The following is a 17327-nucleotide window of genomic DNA, read 5'->3' on the forward strand; positions in this document are numbered from 1 at the left end:
CATTGTACACACGCAGACACTCAGACTACACAGAGACTCATGATCCTCACAGTCACACCTAAGGGCTCACACACATGCACAGACACACGCAGGCACAAACACATGAAGACCCCTGTCTGCCGACCCTGCGGAGTTGGAGCATCTCCTGCTGCTGGGACCAGGAGGAAAGGCGGCACCAGGCCACTCTCCAGTTTGCCCGGGGTGGGCTCCCAGGGAGGGCCTGCGAGGACGCTTCCCACAAGAGCCTGGGTGCCCTGCCCTCTGAGTGCTTGGCCGGGAGGAGGTGCATGGGGCAGGGAGCCAGTTCTGGAGTCCGGTGGCTGGGTTTTGTCTCTGTCAGTAACACACACGCACGCTTTTCGAGTGCATACGTATGTACTATATACATGCAGGGGCACTCTTGGAACCTCAGTTTCTTCATCCTCAAAATGGGGTTAATAATCCTTTCACCCCTGAGAATTGTGGGCATGGCATGAGGTGGCACCGTGAAGGGCCAGACCAAATTGCTGCCTTCCTAGTGGTCTGGGGCCGCAGCTTCTGCAGAGGCCCCTGAAGTCTTGCGCCTTGATCGCAGACGTCAGGCTCCACAGCTGGGTGCCCCCGCCCCAGGTGGCCAGCCTGGAAGCGCGGGGGGCGAGCTGTGAGCCCCATCCCGGGGCGGCCCTGGGTCCTGGCGGCCAGGGCACCAGGCTCCGGGCGGCCCCGGCGCAAGTGCGGGCTGGGCGCGGGCGGAGGCGAGGGTCCGCGCGCTGAGCGCCCCTTCCACGCGCCGCGGGACGAGCGCGCCCCGACCCGCGCCGCCCCCGCCGCCAGCCGGCGGGGCTCCGGGCTGCGCCGCTCCCCCGGCGCCTCGTCCGCGGTGGGCGGGGCGGGCCTGGCGCCCCGCCCCCTTCACCGCTCCTGAAACCCGGTCGCAGGCAGGCTCCAGTCCCATAAGAGCTGCTGTCTGAGCAGGACGCCGCGTCCTCGCGGGCCCGCCGGGAGGAGACCCGGGGTCGCGCTGGGAGCCCGACGGACCTTCCTCTGGGACGCGCCTGCCTCTCGCCGCCTCGCCCGGCCGGGCTCTTCGCAGCAGGTTCTCCAGCCACAGACTTACCTGAGGGCTCCTGAATCCCCAGGGCTTCCAGAGGATGCCCGGGCCACTAGTGGGGACCTCGGGGCAGTAGTGAGGGGGGCATCCAGCCCCCCACTCAGCTCCTCTCCTCCTGTGCCAGGGACTCCCCCAGGGGGATGAGCACGGCGGTTTTCTGTTGGAGCCCCCTGGCTTGGGACGTCTGAGAAGATGCGCGCCATGAGGCTGTTCACTTGCTTCCTGCAGCTCCTGGCTGGGCTGGCGCTGCCTGCTGTGTGCCCCCAGGTAAGACCCACCCCCACATCCCAGCCTGGCTCCCCTGATCTCCCCAGCCCCAGCACTCAAAGCAGGGGGCTCAGAAATCACAGACGCACTCCCAGGAGCTGCACCTCCAAGGATGTCCATACATTTCCCAGGAGTCCCTCAGGACCACGTTGTCTGGGAGGAGACCTCAGGCTGGGCTGTCCCAGACTTCAGCTCTGGGGTCTGTCTTGGTGGGGGCAGGGAAGCCACAGGGAAGGGAGGGAGGTTTCCTGTCTGGCCCCTGGAGCCACAGTGGCTTTGCTAAAAGCATCTCTCCACTAATCCCAGGCTGGTCCCTGGCCTTGTGGTCAGGGTCGAGGCCTGTGACCAGGCAGGCGCCCCCAGGACCTCTGACCCGGTCTAGTGGCGGGGAAAGCCAGCAGAAGAGGCCATTGGTAGTGAGACTGGGCCATGCCCTCATCAGCCCACCCCCCTAGGCTTAGCCCAGGGCTCCAGGGTGGGCTAGGGGCAAGACAAGCGGTCTTGCTGTGCCATCCCTCCCTGGTGGGCAGCCGGAGGTCCCGAGCGCAGGGCCTGGGGAAGTGAGCAGGGCTCTTTTCCCAGGAGCCGGGGGAGTCTGGCCAGGAGCCAGCTTGGGCAGTGAAATCCTGACAAAGCCAATGAGCTGCCTTCCCACTGCGCTGTCCCACTGCCCTGGGAGTCCCCTGCCCCAGCCCAGGAGTGGGTGGGCTAGACAGACCCCTGGGGCAGAAAAGCCCCACCAGCCACCCGCTTGCCTGCTGCAGGGCTGGCCAGAGGTGTAACGTTACCGGCAGCACCAGCTCATGGCGCCACCCGCTTCAGCCCCTCTGCTCCCACCAGCTGATCACCTCTCCCAGGCTCTGGCGCCCAGCCAAAGCAGGCTGCATAGGGCCTAGCAGGGTGGCCTGGGGGCTGGGTAGGAGGAAGACCCCTAAGGATTATAAGATCTTTGGGACACAGAAAGCAAAGTGCTCCCAAAGCCTCTAGACTCCTACCCTTTCCAAATGAGGAAACTGAGGCCAGAGTGAGGCCTGGGACCCACCCAAGGTCCAGTGAGGTTTTAGTTGGACCTGGAAAGAAACAGCTCTGAGACAGGGCAGAGAGTGTGTGCAGTGGGTGGAAAGGAGCTCAGACGGCTCTCTATGCTCTTGCCAATACCCTCGGCCCCAGAGCACAGAGGCCCATGGTGGTCCCTCTTATTTCTGCACCTTTCTGTCCACAGCAATTGGCTTTGTCTGCTGGGAACAACTCGTCAGGGACGAAAGGTAAGCAAGGTGGGTTGGTGTGTATGCTCACCAAGCCCTCTCCTTTCAAGCCTCTGCAGAGGGTGGGGAGGGACTGGCATGAAGGGTGGGTGCAGGATGATATTAAGTTGGGAAAAGTCTGCAAGCTTGCTGATGCCCTGGCTGACAAAGTTGGCAGGGCTTGAGAAACGCCCCATTGTGACCCAGAGGCCTAGAGAAGTGTATTCCTGGGCCAGGGTCACCCAGAGAGCAGGACTGGGTCTAGTTGGTTCAGAGCCCCTTCCCAGCATGATGTCAGGGGGCCCATGAGGTCTTGGAGGGCAGCGTGGGCAGTGAGTGCCAGGGCCTAGACTGGTGGTCTGGAAGCTGGGTGCAGTGGGAAAGCAATCAAGAGAATCAGGAGGGGAGAATGGACCTTCCCAGCAGCCAGCCCTTCCCAGCAGCCAGGCCTTTTCATTGATTACAAACAGACAGAACATGAGTCGCGCCCTCCCTGGCCCCTCCACTCTCCACCCTGGGTTGCATCAAACAGGAATCTTCAAAAGGCTAGACGGTTGCCAAAGAGACATACGTGCAGAAGGCAGGATGCTCATGCCAGGCCCCCTGCCTTGCTCCTCCCTCTCTGACTCTCCAAGACGAGCAGTGAGGCCACACACCATTTCTGAGGCTTCCCCCAGCTCTGTCGAAGAGGGAGTGTGTAGGGACATTGCACACTCGCATGCATGATAGCCAGTTCGAGCTGGGAACACCCTCTTTCTGCTGGCCTGCCTGTGTGGTAGTCAGCTTCTCCTGGGCCTGGCCATGTTCTCATGCCTGAACCCCAGGTCCTTGGGCATGGAGAAGGTAGCAGCTCTTGACTTCATTGATCCTCTCCCTCTCCCCTTGCTGTGCCCTCTGAGATTGGCACAATACTATACGGAGATTCAGGGAGGGACCCATCACCACCTCCACCCATGTCCTCTGATGCTTTTAGTGTATTTCAGGCAACAGCTACTGAAGCAGTCTGAGCCTCAGTTTCCTCATCTGTAAGTGGGAGCAATAGACTGCATGATATCTAAGGTTTTTTTCTAAGATTGTAGAATTCTCTGGTTCCATGGGGGGACAGAGGAGTATATATCTTTCAGGGACCAGGGTGAGGAGGCTCATAGTGTCAATTCATTAGGGCAGCTAACCTGCCATCCTAATCAATCAGGGACCTGCATTATGGCCAGGGGAAGCCCCATGAGCTTTGGACCCCAGTTATCAAAATCTGAAAATGCCATTTCTTCCTGCTAACCCTGGACAAGAGACAGCATGGCCTGTACTTTGCAGCCGTGGATGTTGATTTTTACTGCTACTACCGTGGTAATAGTATCGGGCATTTACTATAACTCTGTGCTGGCCACAGGCTGTGAACTAGGAAGGCATTTGTATTCCCCAGATTTTATAGATGAAGAACCTGAGGCTCACAGAAGCCCTTGGAGTTGCCTGAAGCCTTGAACACTCCTCAGTATCCCCAGCTCATGGCTGAGCAGGCATGAGCAGAATGTCCCTGCGGCAGGCTGGCTATGTGCCCCACCAGTGACTATGGAGAGGACACCTGCAGGGCTTGGGCTGGTGGCCAGCAGTTCTGTTCAGCCCTGTGGCCTCCTGGCGGCCTCCCCAGGAGCTGCTCTCAGGATTAAACATCGCCCTTCTTGGGTCTCCTCTGTCCTGGGTGGTAGGCAGCTGGAACAGGATAGGAGGCTCGCCCATAAGGGCTCTCGAGAGCTGAGAGCCCACTCGTGGCCCTGGGAGCAGCCTTTGTGGGACAGCTTAGCCCTGGCCTGGCCCTTGACTGGGCCACAGCCTCCCACTCCTCTCACCCCGACCCCTGCCTCTGGAACAGGTCTGGGGCCAGAGGAAGCGCTCTCAGGAGCAGCTGAGCAGAGCGCTTTGCCGAGGGCCTTGGCCCACATCTGGGAGTGGTCACCGCTTGCTGAACTGGCCCCTTTACCCACCCGGGACGCTTTGTTTCTCCCACTCACCCAGACTGCAGCCTCCAGAGATGAACTACCCTTTTTCTTGGTGGCTGCCAGGTAAACCAGGCCCAGCTCACCCCCTTCTCAGCCTTTCCCCAACACAACCCAGCCTTGTGGTCCAGAAAGTGGCGGATTTCAGGGCCTGGAGCCTGGGCCTGTTGATGCAGCCTGTGTGGTGGGTGTGGGGGTGAGGAAAGGAAATCCCTTCTTTTGCCGCCAAGGCTCAGCTGGCTCTGCTTAACCTGGCTGTGGCCCCAACAGCCCAGCTGGATGGGAGTCTGTTTGCAGACTGGTAGGGGGCTGGGTTACCCCTTCTCTGCTGCTGTTCTGTGGCACTTCGTCAGCTGGCTATTCTCTGCTATTATTTATGTTTTCCAAGGTGGAGATTAAACGTTCAGAGTTACATAGTGCTCATGGAGATTTTAGACTAAACACGCATTCGTGGAGTTATGATAGGGAGGTGCCCCTCTGACCTTGCACTGAAAAGGCCAGCTTCCCTGGGGCTTTAGGGCTACTTATGGGGAGAGGGGCTTGTTTCCCACTTGGGGTTCCAGGGAGAGTGTCCCAGTGGCCTGGAGAGGTAGGATCAGGGGAGGCACTGGTCTTCCTCTTGTCCCTAGGCCCAGCCCTAGTGCCCCCTAAGCAGACAAAGCAGAATGGAGCAGCAGACACCCAGATAAGTGTGGTTTATGGCCTCTGTGACCTCCTCGGCCAGCTCCACGTGGACATACCACCTCTTGGGTATTTTCCACCAGCTTGCAGCCTTTCCCCAGGGCCTCTGCTGGGGCTGAAGTTTATTTTTCCTCTGAGATTACCCCGAGACTCAGGTCCTCATAGGCTCAGTGGAATGGACTTTGGCCCCTTCTGCCTCTTAGAAAGGGCCATGGAAGGAGGTGAGCCATGGTAGGAGAACCAATGCTCTAGGGCAGAGGCTTCAGGGCCCCCAGATGACCCAGCTCCCATGTCTTCTTCTACCAGCTGAGGACAACCATCATGTGTGGAGCAGGATGACCCAGGGCCGGAGATGTTTCTCTGCCCATGGCCTCAAGGCTGGACTGGGTAGTGTGCCCAGAATCACAGACCGTCTGTCAGAGCTGGGAGAGACCTTAGCAACTATCTATTCCTAACCTGCTTCTTTTTCCCCAGCCCAGGAAACTGATATACCCAGAAAGGTTAAGTGACCTCCCCAAGGTCACAGAGTCAGTGTAGGGCCAGGACTAGAAGCCAGGTCTCCTGCTTCTGGTTACTCATTTCCTGTGAGCCTCTATTTGGGGCCAGGCCCCAGGTCTTCCTCTGAAGGAGCAGCATCTTTTGAGTCCAGATTGGCCCCCCAAAAGCTCCCACTCATGAGCACCAGGACATCGTGAGGGTTGGGGATGTCCCTGATAGTCTTCAGTGAACTATCATCTAATCAGTCAGTCATTATTTAGCCTGTGTTTACTGGGTGCTTGGGGCCCTGTCCTCACAGAGCCTCAGTTTGGTTGTAAAGGAGATAGGAGCCACCAGTGGCTAAGATAAGGCCAGTCCTTGGGGCCTAGTTATGCTCAAAGGAGGAGCATCTTTTCATTCTAGAAAAGTTGAAGAAAAATTTAGAGAGGAGGCAGGGAGGCGGGCCTTGAGAAATGGGTAGTAGGCTTGATCTGGTTAGAAATGAGAAGTGAGGGAGGGACATAGCCCAAAGGTGGGAATTATAGTGATGTAGTCCGGTTTGGTTCAAGGGCTGGTCCCATAAAATAAGGAGTGGGGATGGGGCACGCTGCTGGCTGCAGTCTTGACTGCCTGGCAGAGGAGCTTGCCCAGAATGGGGCAGGAAATAAGGACTGGGGCGAAGGCTAACCCTCCCTGTGGGAGTCTGCAAGCCAGTCTCGCAGAACATACAGAACTGTGTTCTGCAAAGTCCCCAGGACCGAGGAAGCACCAGGTCAGGCCTGAGAAAGACCCAGCGGGCCTGGGGAGCTGCCAGGGCACGCTCCTCGAAACTCCAAGGGCACTAAGGCAGGTGTGGGTGCCTCAGTTGAGAATATAGCAGAGAGCTCAGGACACTGAGGAATTCCATTCCTCTGGGACTTCCACCTGGCAGATGAGCTCAGGGTCCAGCAGTCTAACCAGAGGGATCACATCAGTTCAGAGCAGAGGGAGCTCAGATAGGCTGAGGGCTTCCTGCAGGAGGAGGTGTGGGCTAAACCTGGAAGGCTCTGCAAGGTCTAAGGAGCCAGGACAGGGGCATCAAGAAGCAGGGCCCTCCTGACCTGACCCAGCTGACTGTGCCCCCCTGTAGTGATGCCCTTCCAGGAAGTATGGGGCCGCAGCTACTGCCGGACCATGGAGAAGCTGGTGGACATCTTGTCGGAGTACCCTGATGAGATGCAGTACATATTCAGCCCATCCTGTGTCCCCCTGCTGCGCTGCACTGGCTGCTGTGGTGATGATGGCCTGCGCTGTATGCCAGTGGAGATGGCCAATGTCACCATGCAGGTAGGAAGGGTCTCCTCCGCACGTCCCACCTGCCCCATTATACACACCCTACTCAGAGGTCCACAGCACCTGCCCACCTGGAGAAGGAAGGAGGGAAGGTGACAGGACTGCCACTGACTCCCAGGCCTGTGCTCTACCACCCAGCACAGTGCCCCTCCTTCTCAAGCCCGCATCCCAACTTTGAGCCCACTCACCTCCTCCCTTATCAGCCGTCCAGGGCTCTAGCTCAGCCCTACTCCAGGACCCAGGATATCTGATTGAGGATGGAAAAGATTTGCATCTGCTCAGACTTAAGAAGTCCCTGTTTATACCTGGAGCATTTGGTGCCCTGAGCCTTGCGCGCACACGGGCGCACACATACGCACACAGTGGTTTGTGGAGCACTTGCTGAGTAATGTCAAGCACTGTGCTAGGCATTTCATAAATGCTACCTTAACATTTGGTCCTTCAAGGCAAGTGTTTCTCCTGTTTCGGAACTAAGGAGCTTGAGGTTCAGAGATGTTATTTCCCTTGCTGAGCAGGTAGAAGAGCCAAGATTTCAACATATGTCTCTCTGACTCTAGAGAATAGATCCCCTTCCTACATTGTTGCTATGCTGGTGGCCGTGGGTGGAGAGGGACAGGGGCCTCCCTCAGATCCACATGCCGGTGGGAGGACTGTTTGCCCCCTACTCAAAGCAGAATGAGGGCACGTAGTCCAAAGGGTGGGGGGAAACATGGAACCTTGTCCTTCCTACAAGTGGAAAGAGTGTTGGAAACCCACAGCCACCTCCCCAATCCAGGCATCCAACCTTTCTGTCCCACAGATCCTGAGGATTGACATTCGGAATCAGACCTCCTACTTAGAAATGACATTCTCTCAGCACAAGCGCTGCAGATGCAGGTAGGTCCTCAGGGAGTGGCAGGGACAGGCCCCATGCATTTGGCAGCCTTAGCCACGTGGTTGCCCATCCCTGCTGCAAGCTACTCTTCCTTCTTGGCTAAGGGAGACCAGGGAAATCAGGGATCAGAGGCAGCTGCATTTTGTCCCCCCCATCAGCCAGTTTTTGCCTGAGGAGGTGGTTCCAGTAGTTGGAAAACAGCTGCTGAGAAGCCACGGTGGTGAAGGAAGCCTGGGTCCCTCCCAGACTTGCAGGGGCTCGGGGCACACCATGTTCCTCCCTGAGATGGGAGGCAGCTGCCACAGCCCTGGAAGAGACACTGAAGCAAGGACTCTTCAAGCCTGGGCTTAGTTCTGGGCCAGGCTGGTGCCTGTGGAAGGGGACAGTTGGGCAGAGGAGCACAGAGAAGGACAAGCTATGGCAGGAGGAAAGGGGCAGAAGGAAGAAGGCATTGGGGTTTCTGTAAAATCATACACCCACCCAGCAGAGCGTCTGACCAGCTTGTTCCCAGGACACTGTGAACGTTAGCAGGAGGAGCAACAGCTGAGGTGCTGTCCCCATGCTCTGGGTTGTGGATGGAGGCACCAGAGAAGAGACCCTGAGCCCTATTCTGGGCAGGAAGCAGGGGGACCACCACCATTGATTCTGCCCCTTCTGTGTGCCTAGCCCCACACCAGGCACTTGAATGTGTTTTCTCATTCAAGTTCAAATGTCCTCATTCTCATTCAGTGAGAATTAATTGAGCACCTACTGTATGCCAGGCACTGTCCTACATGCTTGAGATGGACAAGGTCCCTGCTCTCCTAACAACCCTGAGAGGTAGCTACTATCATCAGCCCCATTTTATGGATGAGGAAACTGAGGCTTGGTGTGGTTACCTGATTTGCCACAGCTTATGAGTGAACCCAGCTGGTCCAACCCCTAAGCCTACCCTGTGTCATGCTACCCCTCGTGGCCACCCTCCAGAGACCCAGCACTGCCCTGGGCTTGGCTCTGCTTAGTGTCCAGGGCTCTGGCCACCCCTCTTGGACCTGAGCCCAGGCTCTAGGCCTCCTTCACTATACCACTGTCAGGGACTCTGTCTCAATCCATTTTCTCCCATTCCTCCCAGCCAGGTTTAGCCGAACTACAGTAGCTCTGTAATGACCCCTCCCAGGCACAGTGCTAGACAGTGACCTTTCACATTCTACATCACCTTTGCCCTCACAGCCACTCTGTTGGGACAGGCAGGAACTGAGGCTCCACGAGTGTCTCTGACTTGCCCAAGATGGCAGAGACATGACCAAGCAGTCCAAGAGGCCCTGGTACCCTGCCCTGGCTCCCCAGGGAGACAGCCAGCCCAGGGCAACGTTCCCTGGCCCTGCTGCCCCACACCTCCACCCCTGTTCCCAGGGAAGACTGAGGCCCTGTCTGCTTCCAACAGGCTGACCAAAAGGACACCTTTCTTCTCTCCTCTGGGCCAGCGGCCACAGCTCCAGAAGCAGAACCAGGACATGCCTGGTGACTATGGGGCTGTGCATATATCCCCTCACTGCACCCCTCACCCACTCCTCCCGCTGTTGCCTGCAGCATCACACATCCTCAGAGCGGAGGTGGCAGTTGTGTCCTGACAGGCAGCCTTAGCTGGCAGCAACCATCCTCCACTCTGTGGCCTCATTCACTGTCCTTGAGGAAACTCAGTGCACCCTGGAGCGAAGGGCAGGAACGAGAGAAGTAAACAGAGAAGGCAGGAAAGAACAGGCTTACAAATCCCCAGACTTGATGCCAAGAGGCTAAGCACAGAAGGTTATGGAAAGGGGCCCCAAGGGGAAATTTGTATTGCTCTTGGTGGGGTCACCAGAGTCTGGAGTGGGAACGGAAGCCCAGGGGCCTCTGGCCATCTCTTCCTCACTAGCTCCATGCTACCCCCTAGTGGCTTCAGCGCCAACTGCAAGATCAGGATGACTATCTGAGGGGAGGTGTGTGGGTGGCAGGGAGCCCCCAGTGTCTCTCTCCTGATTCTCCCCTGCTCCTCTCTGTCTGTCTGTCTCCCCAGGCCCCTGCAGGATATAATGAAGCCAGAAAGGTAAGTGGCCTGGCTGGAGCTCCAGACTATTCTCAGGCCTGCCAGCCCCTGTCCTAGCATGAGAACCCCCCAGCCACTCTGTCCTGACGCTTTTGGCTTATTGCAGGAGGAGACCCAAGGGCAGTGGGAAGAGGAAGAAAGAGAAGCAGAGACTCAAAGACTGACACCTGTGAGTGTGCTGGGGGGCGGTCCAGGGATGACAAGGAGGCTGAGCCAGCAGGGAGCCCCCACCAGCAGGCGTCAGTGCTGGGGAAGGAGGAAAGCGAGGCCAAGAGCAGGCTTGGGGACCAGAACAGGGAGCTGCATTTCTAGAGATTCTAGGGCCCAGGAAGCATCAGGGGGCCTTGGTTCTTGTCCTGACTTAGCCCAAGTCTCTGTGTGGCCTGAGCAAGTCACCTCTCTGAGCCTAGTTTTTCTCTCTGTGTAAAATGAGGAGCCAGGGCCCCACTAAGCATTTAGTCATTCTAGAAACACTTACCAAGCACTTAACTGTCTGTCAGGTATACCGGTAAATGAGCCAACAAGATTCTTGCTCTTAAGTGCTTACCTTCCAGTGATGAAAAGTCCAATAGCTGAAAATGTACCCAGGGCTACTGCCTAGAGGCCTTGGGGAAGGAGCAAGAGCCCACTGGCTCCCACGCCCCTATTTCTACCCCCAGGGGGTCTGGGGGTCCACCCACTTCCTATTTCCCTCTCAATGTTACCTGTCCATCTTGGCTTCATACCTGGAGGTCCAGGTTGGAGTCCAGGCCTGATTTAGCTGGGAGAGGATTAGAGAAGGGACAATCCAAATCTGTGAGAGTCAATAGTAAAAATAAAATATTTCACATCTACAGTAACTCAGTCACACCACGGGTTCCTTTTAGTTCCAAGGCTCCAGGAAATCACTTAGGGCCATGGGACGGGAGCTGACCCAACTCTTACCCCATGGGTGCTCCCCTCCGTGAACAGAGACTTCCACCCCACTCTGTGAAGACAGGGATTGTAGGGAAGTTGGCCCCCGAAGGCACGTGGCCCTCATTTCTCCCCTGGGCCCAAGCAGCGGCTGGGGAAGGAGCTGGCAGTGTCGTCCATGCGGGGCTCCCCGCCGCCAGGCAGGCCCACACAGAAAGCGTCCTGTTGCTCCATCTGCCAGGGCAGCAGTCTTCAAACATCTCATTTGGGAATCTCCTGAAAGAATTTTAAAAACACATGTGCTCCCTTGCTCATTTTTACATTAACATTTAACTTTTCCATCAAAATTATAAATGGTTGTAAAGATATCATTTCTGGCATGTTATAAATATTAATGTTTTAATATAAAGCCACTAGATAACTCTTGAGATGTATCTTATGGGATAAGGTGTTTTAATTTAACAACATCATGCACTTTAAAAAGAAATGAACAACAGCAACAAAGCCACAATATGCACCCCCTTTAATATCAGTTGCATATTTGTAGCGCTGCTTTTTCCTTGAATTTATATTCCCATTTCACCTCCCCCACAGAATTTTAGCCTAATGTAATTTTTTTAATGTTCAAGTCTTTTCTATATCACCTTGTCATGTGTACCTGCTACAATGGTATATAAGTTTGAATTAGTTTAAATTTCTTGTAAACATAAACTTTAAATTTTCTCCTGGAATGAATTATCACAATAATTATTAGTCATACCAATTGATCAAAACAGCACAAATACATCATATTTTAATAAGTGTTAAACATAAAAGTACAGTCAATCCCCGGGCGGTGTGACCCAATAGGTTGGGCATCTTCCTGTGCCCCGACAGGCTGCTGATTTAATTCCTGGTCAGGACACATGCCCAGGTTACAGCCTCGATCATCCACACGGGGCCTGCAAGAGGCAGCCAATTGATGTTTCGCTCTCCCTTCAATGTTTCTCTCTCTCCCTCTCCCTTCCTCTCTCTCTAAAAATCAACTTTTAAAAATCTTTAAAAAAAAAAATACAATCAGTCTAATTAAGGATGCATCTCAATGAGGTGGATGTGGCTACTTCTTTCAATTAATGAACCCGCTAATGAATGTTACCTCATGCCAGACTGAGACAGGATTCAGTATTGCATTTCTGTTCACCATTTTTTATAGATGAAAGGTTGAGAAATCACGCTCACATAAATAAGTAAATGGGACTAGATGCCACTTAATTACTTGAACTTGTCAACATAAGAACCATCCAAACCTGTAGAGAATTTTTAAAAGTTTATTTGCGCCAAACTGACAATTGCCGGGAAGCAAAATCTCATCGGATTGAGAAAATGCTCCGGAGACTGGCAGTTCTGTAGCTTATTTTATACATTAGAATCGAAGGAGACAAAAGAAGGGTTACATGAAATTCATTGGTGCTATGTAGGTTAGGGAGGCGGAAGAAAGCAAAGCTGGGAAATCTCTAGGAATGGATAAAATAAAATGGATAAATATATACTTCTTTTACAATGGAGGGCACAGGATGGTTAATAAGTAACATTTACAGCACATAGAGATGGTATATGGGGAACCAGATAACCATGAGGGGCTCTGTGCTCTCCTGCTCTGGTGGGAGATTATGCTCCGAGAGTTTGGAAAGGAGATTACTCTCACATTTCAAAGGTATGTTATCTTAGCTGCAAAAAGACATTAGGCGCACTCAGGAAATGATTGGCCTCTGTCAAGGAAGCTACAGGCCTAGGACGTGACCACCCACCTTGGCTCACTTTTAGTTAGGAAGTTTTATGTTCAGACCATCTGTGTGGTTATTCTTGGTCTCTGAGTTTACTGGGCCAGCAAGAAGGCCCCCTTGAGCTCTTGAGATTTAGTATGCGGCCCCTTTTTCATCCACAAACTCCTCCCAAGATATTTGCCAAAGACCTCAAGGTAATCTGCTAACAAAAATTACTTCTCACGACGTGTTAGCTGACGATTCGGTTGAGTTGTTAATTCTGTTGAAAGAAAAGACTTCAAACTATCCGACTCACAAAAGGCTTGGTCATCCAGTCATTTGCCATATTTCCTTTTTCAACACCTACAGTCAGTATCTCAAGTTGTTCTTTGTTCAGTGTCCCTGGATATATTTGCCTTGGGACAAAGTATTGTCACAGCCTTGGAATGAGCAGGATGCTCCCAGGTAGAAAGGTAACTGAACTCTCAGGATGGCAGGGAAGCAGACCTCTCAGGCAGGCAGTTTTCAGGTGGAGAACTGAAAATGGATTCTTTTAAAACTATCAGCACTCATATACATCTTGGACAATTTTCTTGTACATCCAGGGGCACCTGTACCCTCATTTGAAGACTGCTGTCCTAAAGTAATCAGTGGTGGTAGTGTATGGGGCCCAACTGGGTTCATGCCACTGACTAGCTGTCTGACTTTGGGCAAGTTTCTTAACCTCTCTGAGCTTCAGCTTTCTCATCTGCAAAAGGATGATATTAACAGTGCCGTCCTCATGACGGGTGGAGAGCTTGCTCTGGCCGCCGTGGCCCGGCTAAGTGGGAAGGTAAATGAGAGAGTGCTTAGCACAGGGCCGGGTGCCTGGGTCCATGCTTGGCGCAGGGTAGCTCCTAGCTTCTCTTTGGCCTCGGTGCAAGCAGAGATCCAGGCATGCTGCAATCTCCCCGTGCTCCCTGTCCCAGCTTCCCCCCTGGGTCTGTCCCCCCTCCCGTAGGAGGGACCCGCCCCCCACCGTGTACTGATACCGCTTTCTGTGTTTAGCCTCTGGCAGGTGCGGTGATACTTCTCCCCCGAGGTAACCGGCCCCACGGAGGAGAGAGACCCCATACCCGGCTCCTGTATTTATTATCGTCACACTCTCAGTTACCTCTTTGCTGGCACTTGCCCTCTATTTATTAGCCAATTGTATCCCTGCTGAATGACTCGCTCCCTCCAAGACGAGGGGCAGAGAGGGACAGGACCCTCAGGAATTCAGTGCCTTAAGCAGAACGTGAGAGAAAGAAGGCAGCCACGGCCCAGCTCATGTGTGCGTCAGCTTGGAAAGAAGCAAGACGTGACTTTGTGAGGGGCAAGCCAGGCCCCAGAGGCCCCGGGGTCTCCCGGGGGCTGGAGAGAGAAGAAGAGGAGAGGGGGAACCCACTGCCTGTCCCTGGGCCTTGGGCTCTTCGTGGACCAGCAGCCCTTGCTTTGGGAGCTCCTGGCCGGGATGGGGTGGAAGGCGTGCTCTGGCTGGACCAGCAGCCCTTGCTCTGGGAGCTCCTGGCCAGGATGGGTGGAGGGCTTGCTCTGGCCGCCATGGCCCCAGCTGAGTGGGAAGGCAGGCAGGGGGTGAGGGCCCTGTGGCCTCCTCCTCTTCCTGGCAGCGGCTCTGCACCCTGGAGAGCAGAACATTCAGCTCCTGAGAACAGCCGTTGCCTGGGGCCTTTGCCACTCCTAGTCCCCTCCTGTATCTCCTCCCATCATGCCACTGCTTGTACTGGGACATTGTTCCTTATGGCCAAGGAAGGCGTCACCATTCTGCCCCTCTCAGGGACACGGGCAACGAGTGGGCCCCAGGCTGGACATGGAGCACACTGCCCCGCATGGCTGTCTGACTGCCAAGGCAGATTCTCTTGAATAAAGTTATTCTAGTCTGGAAACAGCTTCTCCAGGGGATTGTGTCTGCTGGAGCAGTGAACAGCAGCAGAAATGGAAGGACAGCAAAAGGGATCATGGGCCACAAGGGTTGGCTCCAGCCTCTCCTGCAGCTTCCTAGGGTGTCTTCCCCTCAGCTGTTTTAGGCAAAAACCCTGAGGTCCACTCTTTCTATAATGAGGGGTTCCCAAGATATAGTCTTGGCCCCAAAGTTGGAGGAGTCTGGCCCCAGTGTTCCCTGAACACCATCAAATTCAAGAGCACAGTACCCTTCCCCTCCCCTCAAGGCCACCTTATAGCCAGCCCAGTGCCTGGCCCTCTGGACCCTGAGTGAATGGGGGCTCCCAGGCTCTTCAGGTCCTGGCCCCCATCTCCAGCCTGCTCAGGCTGCTGAGTGCAGAGTTCTGCAGATTCTGCCCGATTTCCTTTCCCTTTTGCCTCCCATCATCCTCTGCCTTCCTCCTGAAGGCCTTGGCATGAAATGAGAAAAAATGATTTTTAAAATGTTTTCAGTCCAAACCACATACTATCAGACTCCCATCTACCTCTAGTTTAAATGGATGTGTCTGTATGTGTAGAAGTATGTGTAGAAGTCTCTCCTGTCATGTATATAGTTTTACTGTTCTATGTATTATGGGAAGGGGAGTTCCCCATTTATTGCAGGCTGCTCAGGACAAACCCACAGGGACCCAGGGGCAGGCTTGCCTTGGGCTTTGGAGGGAAGCCATGGACCGTTCAGTGGGGTGGGGTGGGTTGGCCCTGCTAAAGCAGCTGCCCTTGGCTGTAGGTTCACTGAGGCCTGGGCCCCCTGGAGGACGCTCTGGTCAGAATGTGCTCTGGCTGGTGATCACAGGGTGGGTGTGGGCCAGCCCCAGGGCACATGCTTTGCAGAACTGCACTTTCTCCCTTGCATCTCCCTTCTTGGGCTGCAGCCATTCTGAGCCATTGCCTTTGGTGGACTAAGAGCTGAAAATAGCACCCCTTCCCCTGTGCCAGACCCTGTCTTGGCCCCAGGGACCCCAGCTCAGTCCCTATAGCATCTCCAAGGCTCTCAGCTTCCCAGATCACCCACATGGAGGTCAGTCTTCCTACCCAGGCCATGGACCCCTATAGAGAACTAGCCAGAGACCAGGGGAGCTCTTGGAGGCCAGAAGCAGTGGGAATGAGGAGGAAAGGACCTGATGGGTCCCTTTGACCATATTGCAGTCCTCCAGATCGGTTAGTCCCTAAAGGGCCCTTTTCACTTGCCCATTATTTATTTGTGGAGCACCATCTGTGTACCTGACACTGTCCTAGGCACCAAGGATCCAGTGGGGAATAAGGGACGCAAGGATCTGCTCTCACAGATCCTGGATTTGAGTGGAGAGAGACCATATCATGTGTTACAGGATATTGGGTGGGATTTACTGTTGCTCAATCTGGTGACTGGACCCATAACTAAGGAAAAAAAGTGTCTTGAGTACCCCACACTCTAAAACAAAGAAGAAACCATTGGGGATGGACATATCTGCCTACAGGATCTATTAGGAGATGGCTGAGGTAATTCTCCTAGGCCCAAACATCACCCAGCACCCCTTGAGCACCCTCCACAAGCAAAGACCAGGAAGGAGGAAGGGGAGGGAGGGGAGGTTGCCAGAGACCTGGGTTGCTGGTCCCTCCCCCTCTTCTCTGTGGAGCTGGATTTGCCCATGTGCTATCTGAATGGGAACTAGGGGAGTGGAGAACTGAAGAGTGACAGGGGACAGAGAAAGGGGACACATTGGGGCATCCAGCAGGAGTTTCTCATGAGTCAGGGGGACATGGTGAAAAGCAAATGGCTATGGGCATCTTTGCCCTTGTTCTCCCAAAAGGGAGGCCTGCAGACGAGGAGACCCCACAGGCTATAGGCTGTGGGTGTAGAGTTGGGGCAATTGCTGAGTGGGGAGTATCAGACATAGAGCTGGAAAGGAAACCTCAAGGAACAGTGCTCTGGGGTAGCCCTGTGGTGCACAACAAGAGAGTTGGCACCTGTTACGCTAGGCACAGTCTTGGCCAGAGAAGAAATGGCCACAGCTAAGGGGGACTTTCCCCCAATTTTTCCTTCCTGACCCTGTGTGAAAGAGAGAGAGACTTAGGGAGGGGTATAGGGACAGACCGTGCCCCTCCCAGCTCCCTTGAGCCAAATCCAGGCTCTGTCTTTGGAAGAAAGAGGTGTTATACTTACATTGGATGGACCAGCCTAGATGGGGCTGGACCTTTAATAAATTAAAGTGACAGGAACATTAGAAGATCTGCCCAAAATGCTATTAAGAGACAAGAAAGGGAGAATCAACATAGTTCGTTTAGAAGCAATGATGAGAGAAAAGAAACTGGTTGGTTTGTACTTTCACTGTTTGCTCAAAAAGCAAGTTAAACATGTAAACGAAGAAATTAATAAGAAAATGAAACATCATTGCCAAAATGTGGTTCTGGCACATTAGATATGGCCTTGGCTTCTATCACATTTCTCCCCCAAGAAGGAAGCTCTCTGTTCCCTCTCTGAATCTGAGTTGACCTGGGTCTGCTTTGATCAGTAGAGTATAGCAGAAGAGACCCTATAATAGTTCCAAGTCCTTTCAAGAGAACTGGAAGCTTCTGCCTTGGTCTCTTGGAACCCTGAGCTGCCATGTGAGAGGTTCAGCTATCATGAGGTCACCATGTTGGAAGGAAGCCCAAGCTAGCCATATAGAGGTGTGTGGGGGAGAGAGAGAGGCTCAGCCAACCTCTCATTG

The 17327-nt window shown here is 54.3% G+C and overlaps 1 protein-coding gene across 3 annotated transcripts; it reads left to right on the forward strand.

Annotated features, from left to right (window-relative positions):
• Nucleotides 1-941: 941 nt before the first annotated feature.
• On the forward strand, nt 942-15679 carry PGF (placental growth factor). Of its 3 annotated transcripts, XM_016208677.2 has the most exons (8): nt 942-1075; nt 1215-1357; nt 2580-2622; nt 6880-7076; nt 7882-7958; nt 9992-10021; nt 10128-10190; nt 13705-15679. In XM_016208677.2, exons 2-7 carry the CDS (start codon nt 1283-1285, stop codon nt 10183-10185), a joined length of 480 nt encoding a protein of 159 aa, XP_016064163.1. In that variant the 5' UTR covers nt 942-1075; nt 1215-1282; the 3' UTR covers nt 10186-10190; nt 13705-15679. The 3 variants fall into 3 exon arrangements, with proteins under 3 accessions (XP_016064163.1, XP_016064165.1, XP_016064164.1); XM_016208679.2 differs by lacking the exon at nt 10128-10190; XM_016208678.2 differs by lacking the exon at nt 9992-10021.
• The last annotated feature ends 1648 nt before the right edge of the window (nt 15680-17327 follow it).

Source organism: Miniopterus natalensis, chromosome 1 (genome assembly GCF_054644295.1).
Source record: "Miniopterus natalensis isolate mMinNat1 chromosome 1, mMinNat1.hap1, whole genome shotgun sequence".
In the NCBI taxonomy this organism is placed as follows: domain Eukaryota; kingdom Metazoa; phylum Chordata; class Mammalia; order Chiroptera; family Miniopteridae; genus Miniopterus; species Miniopterus natalensis.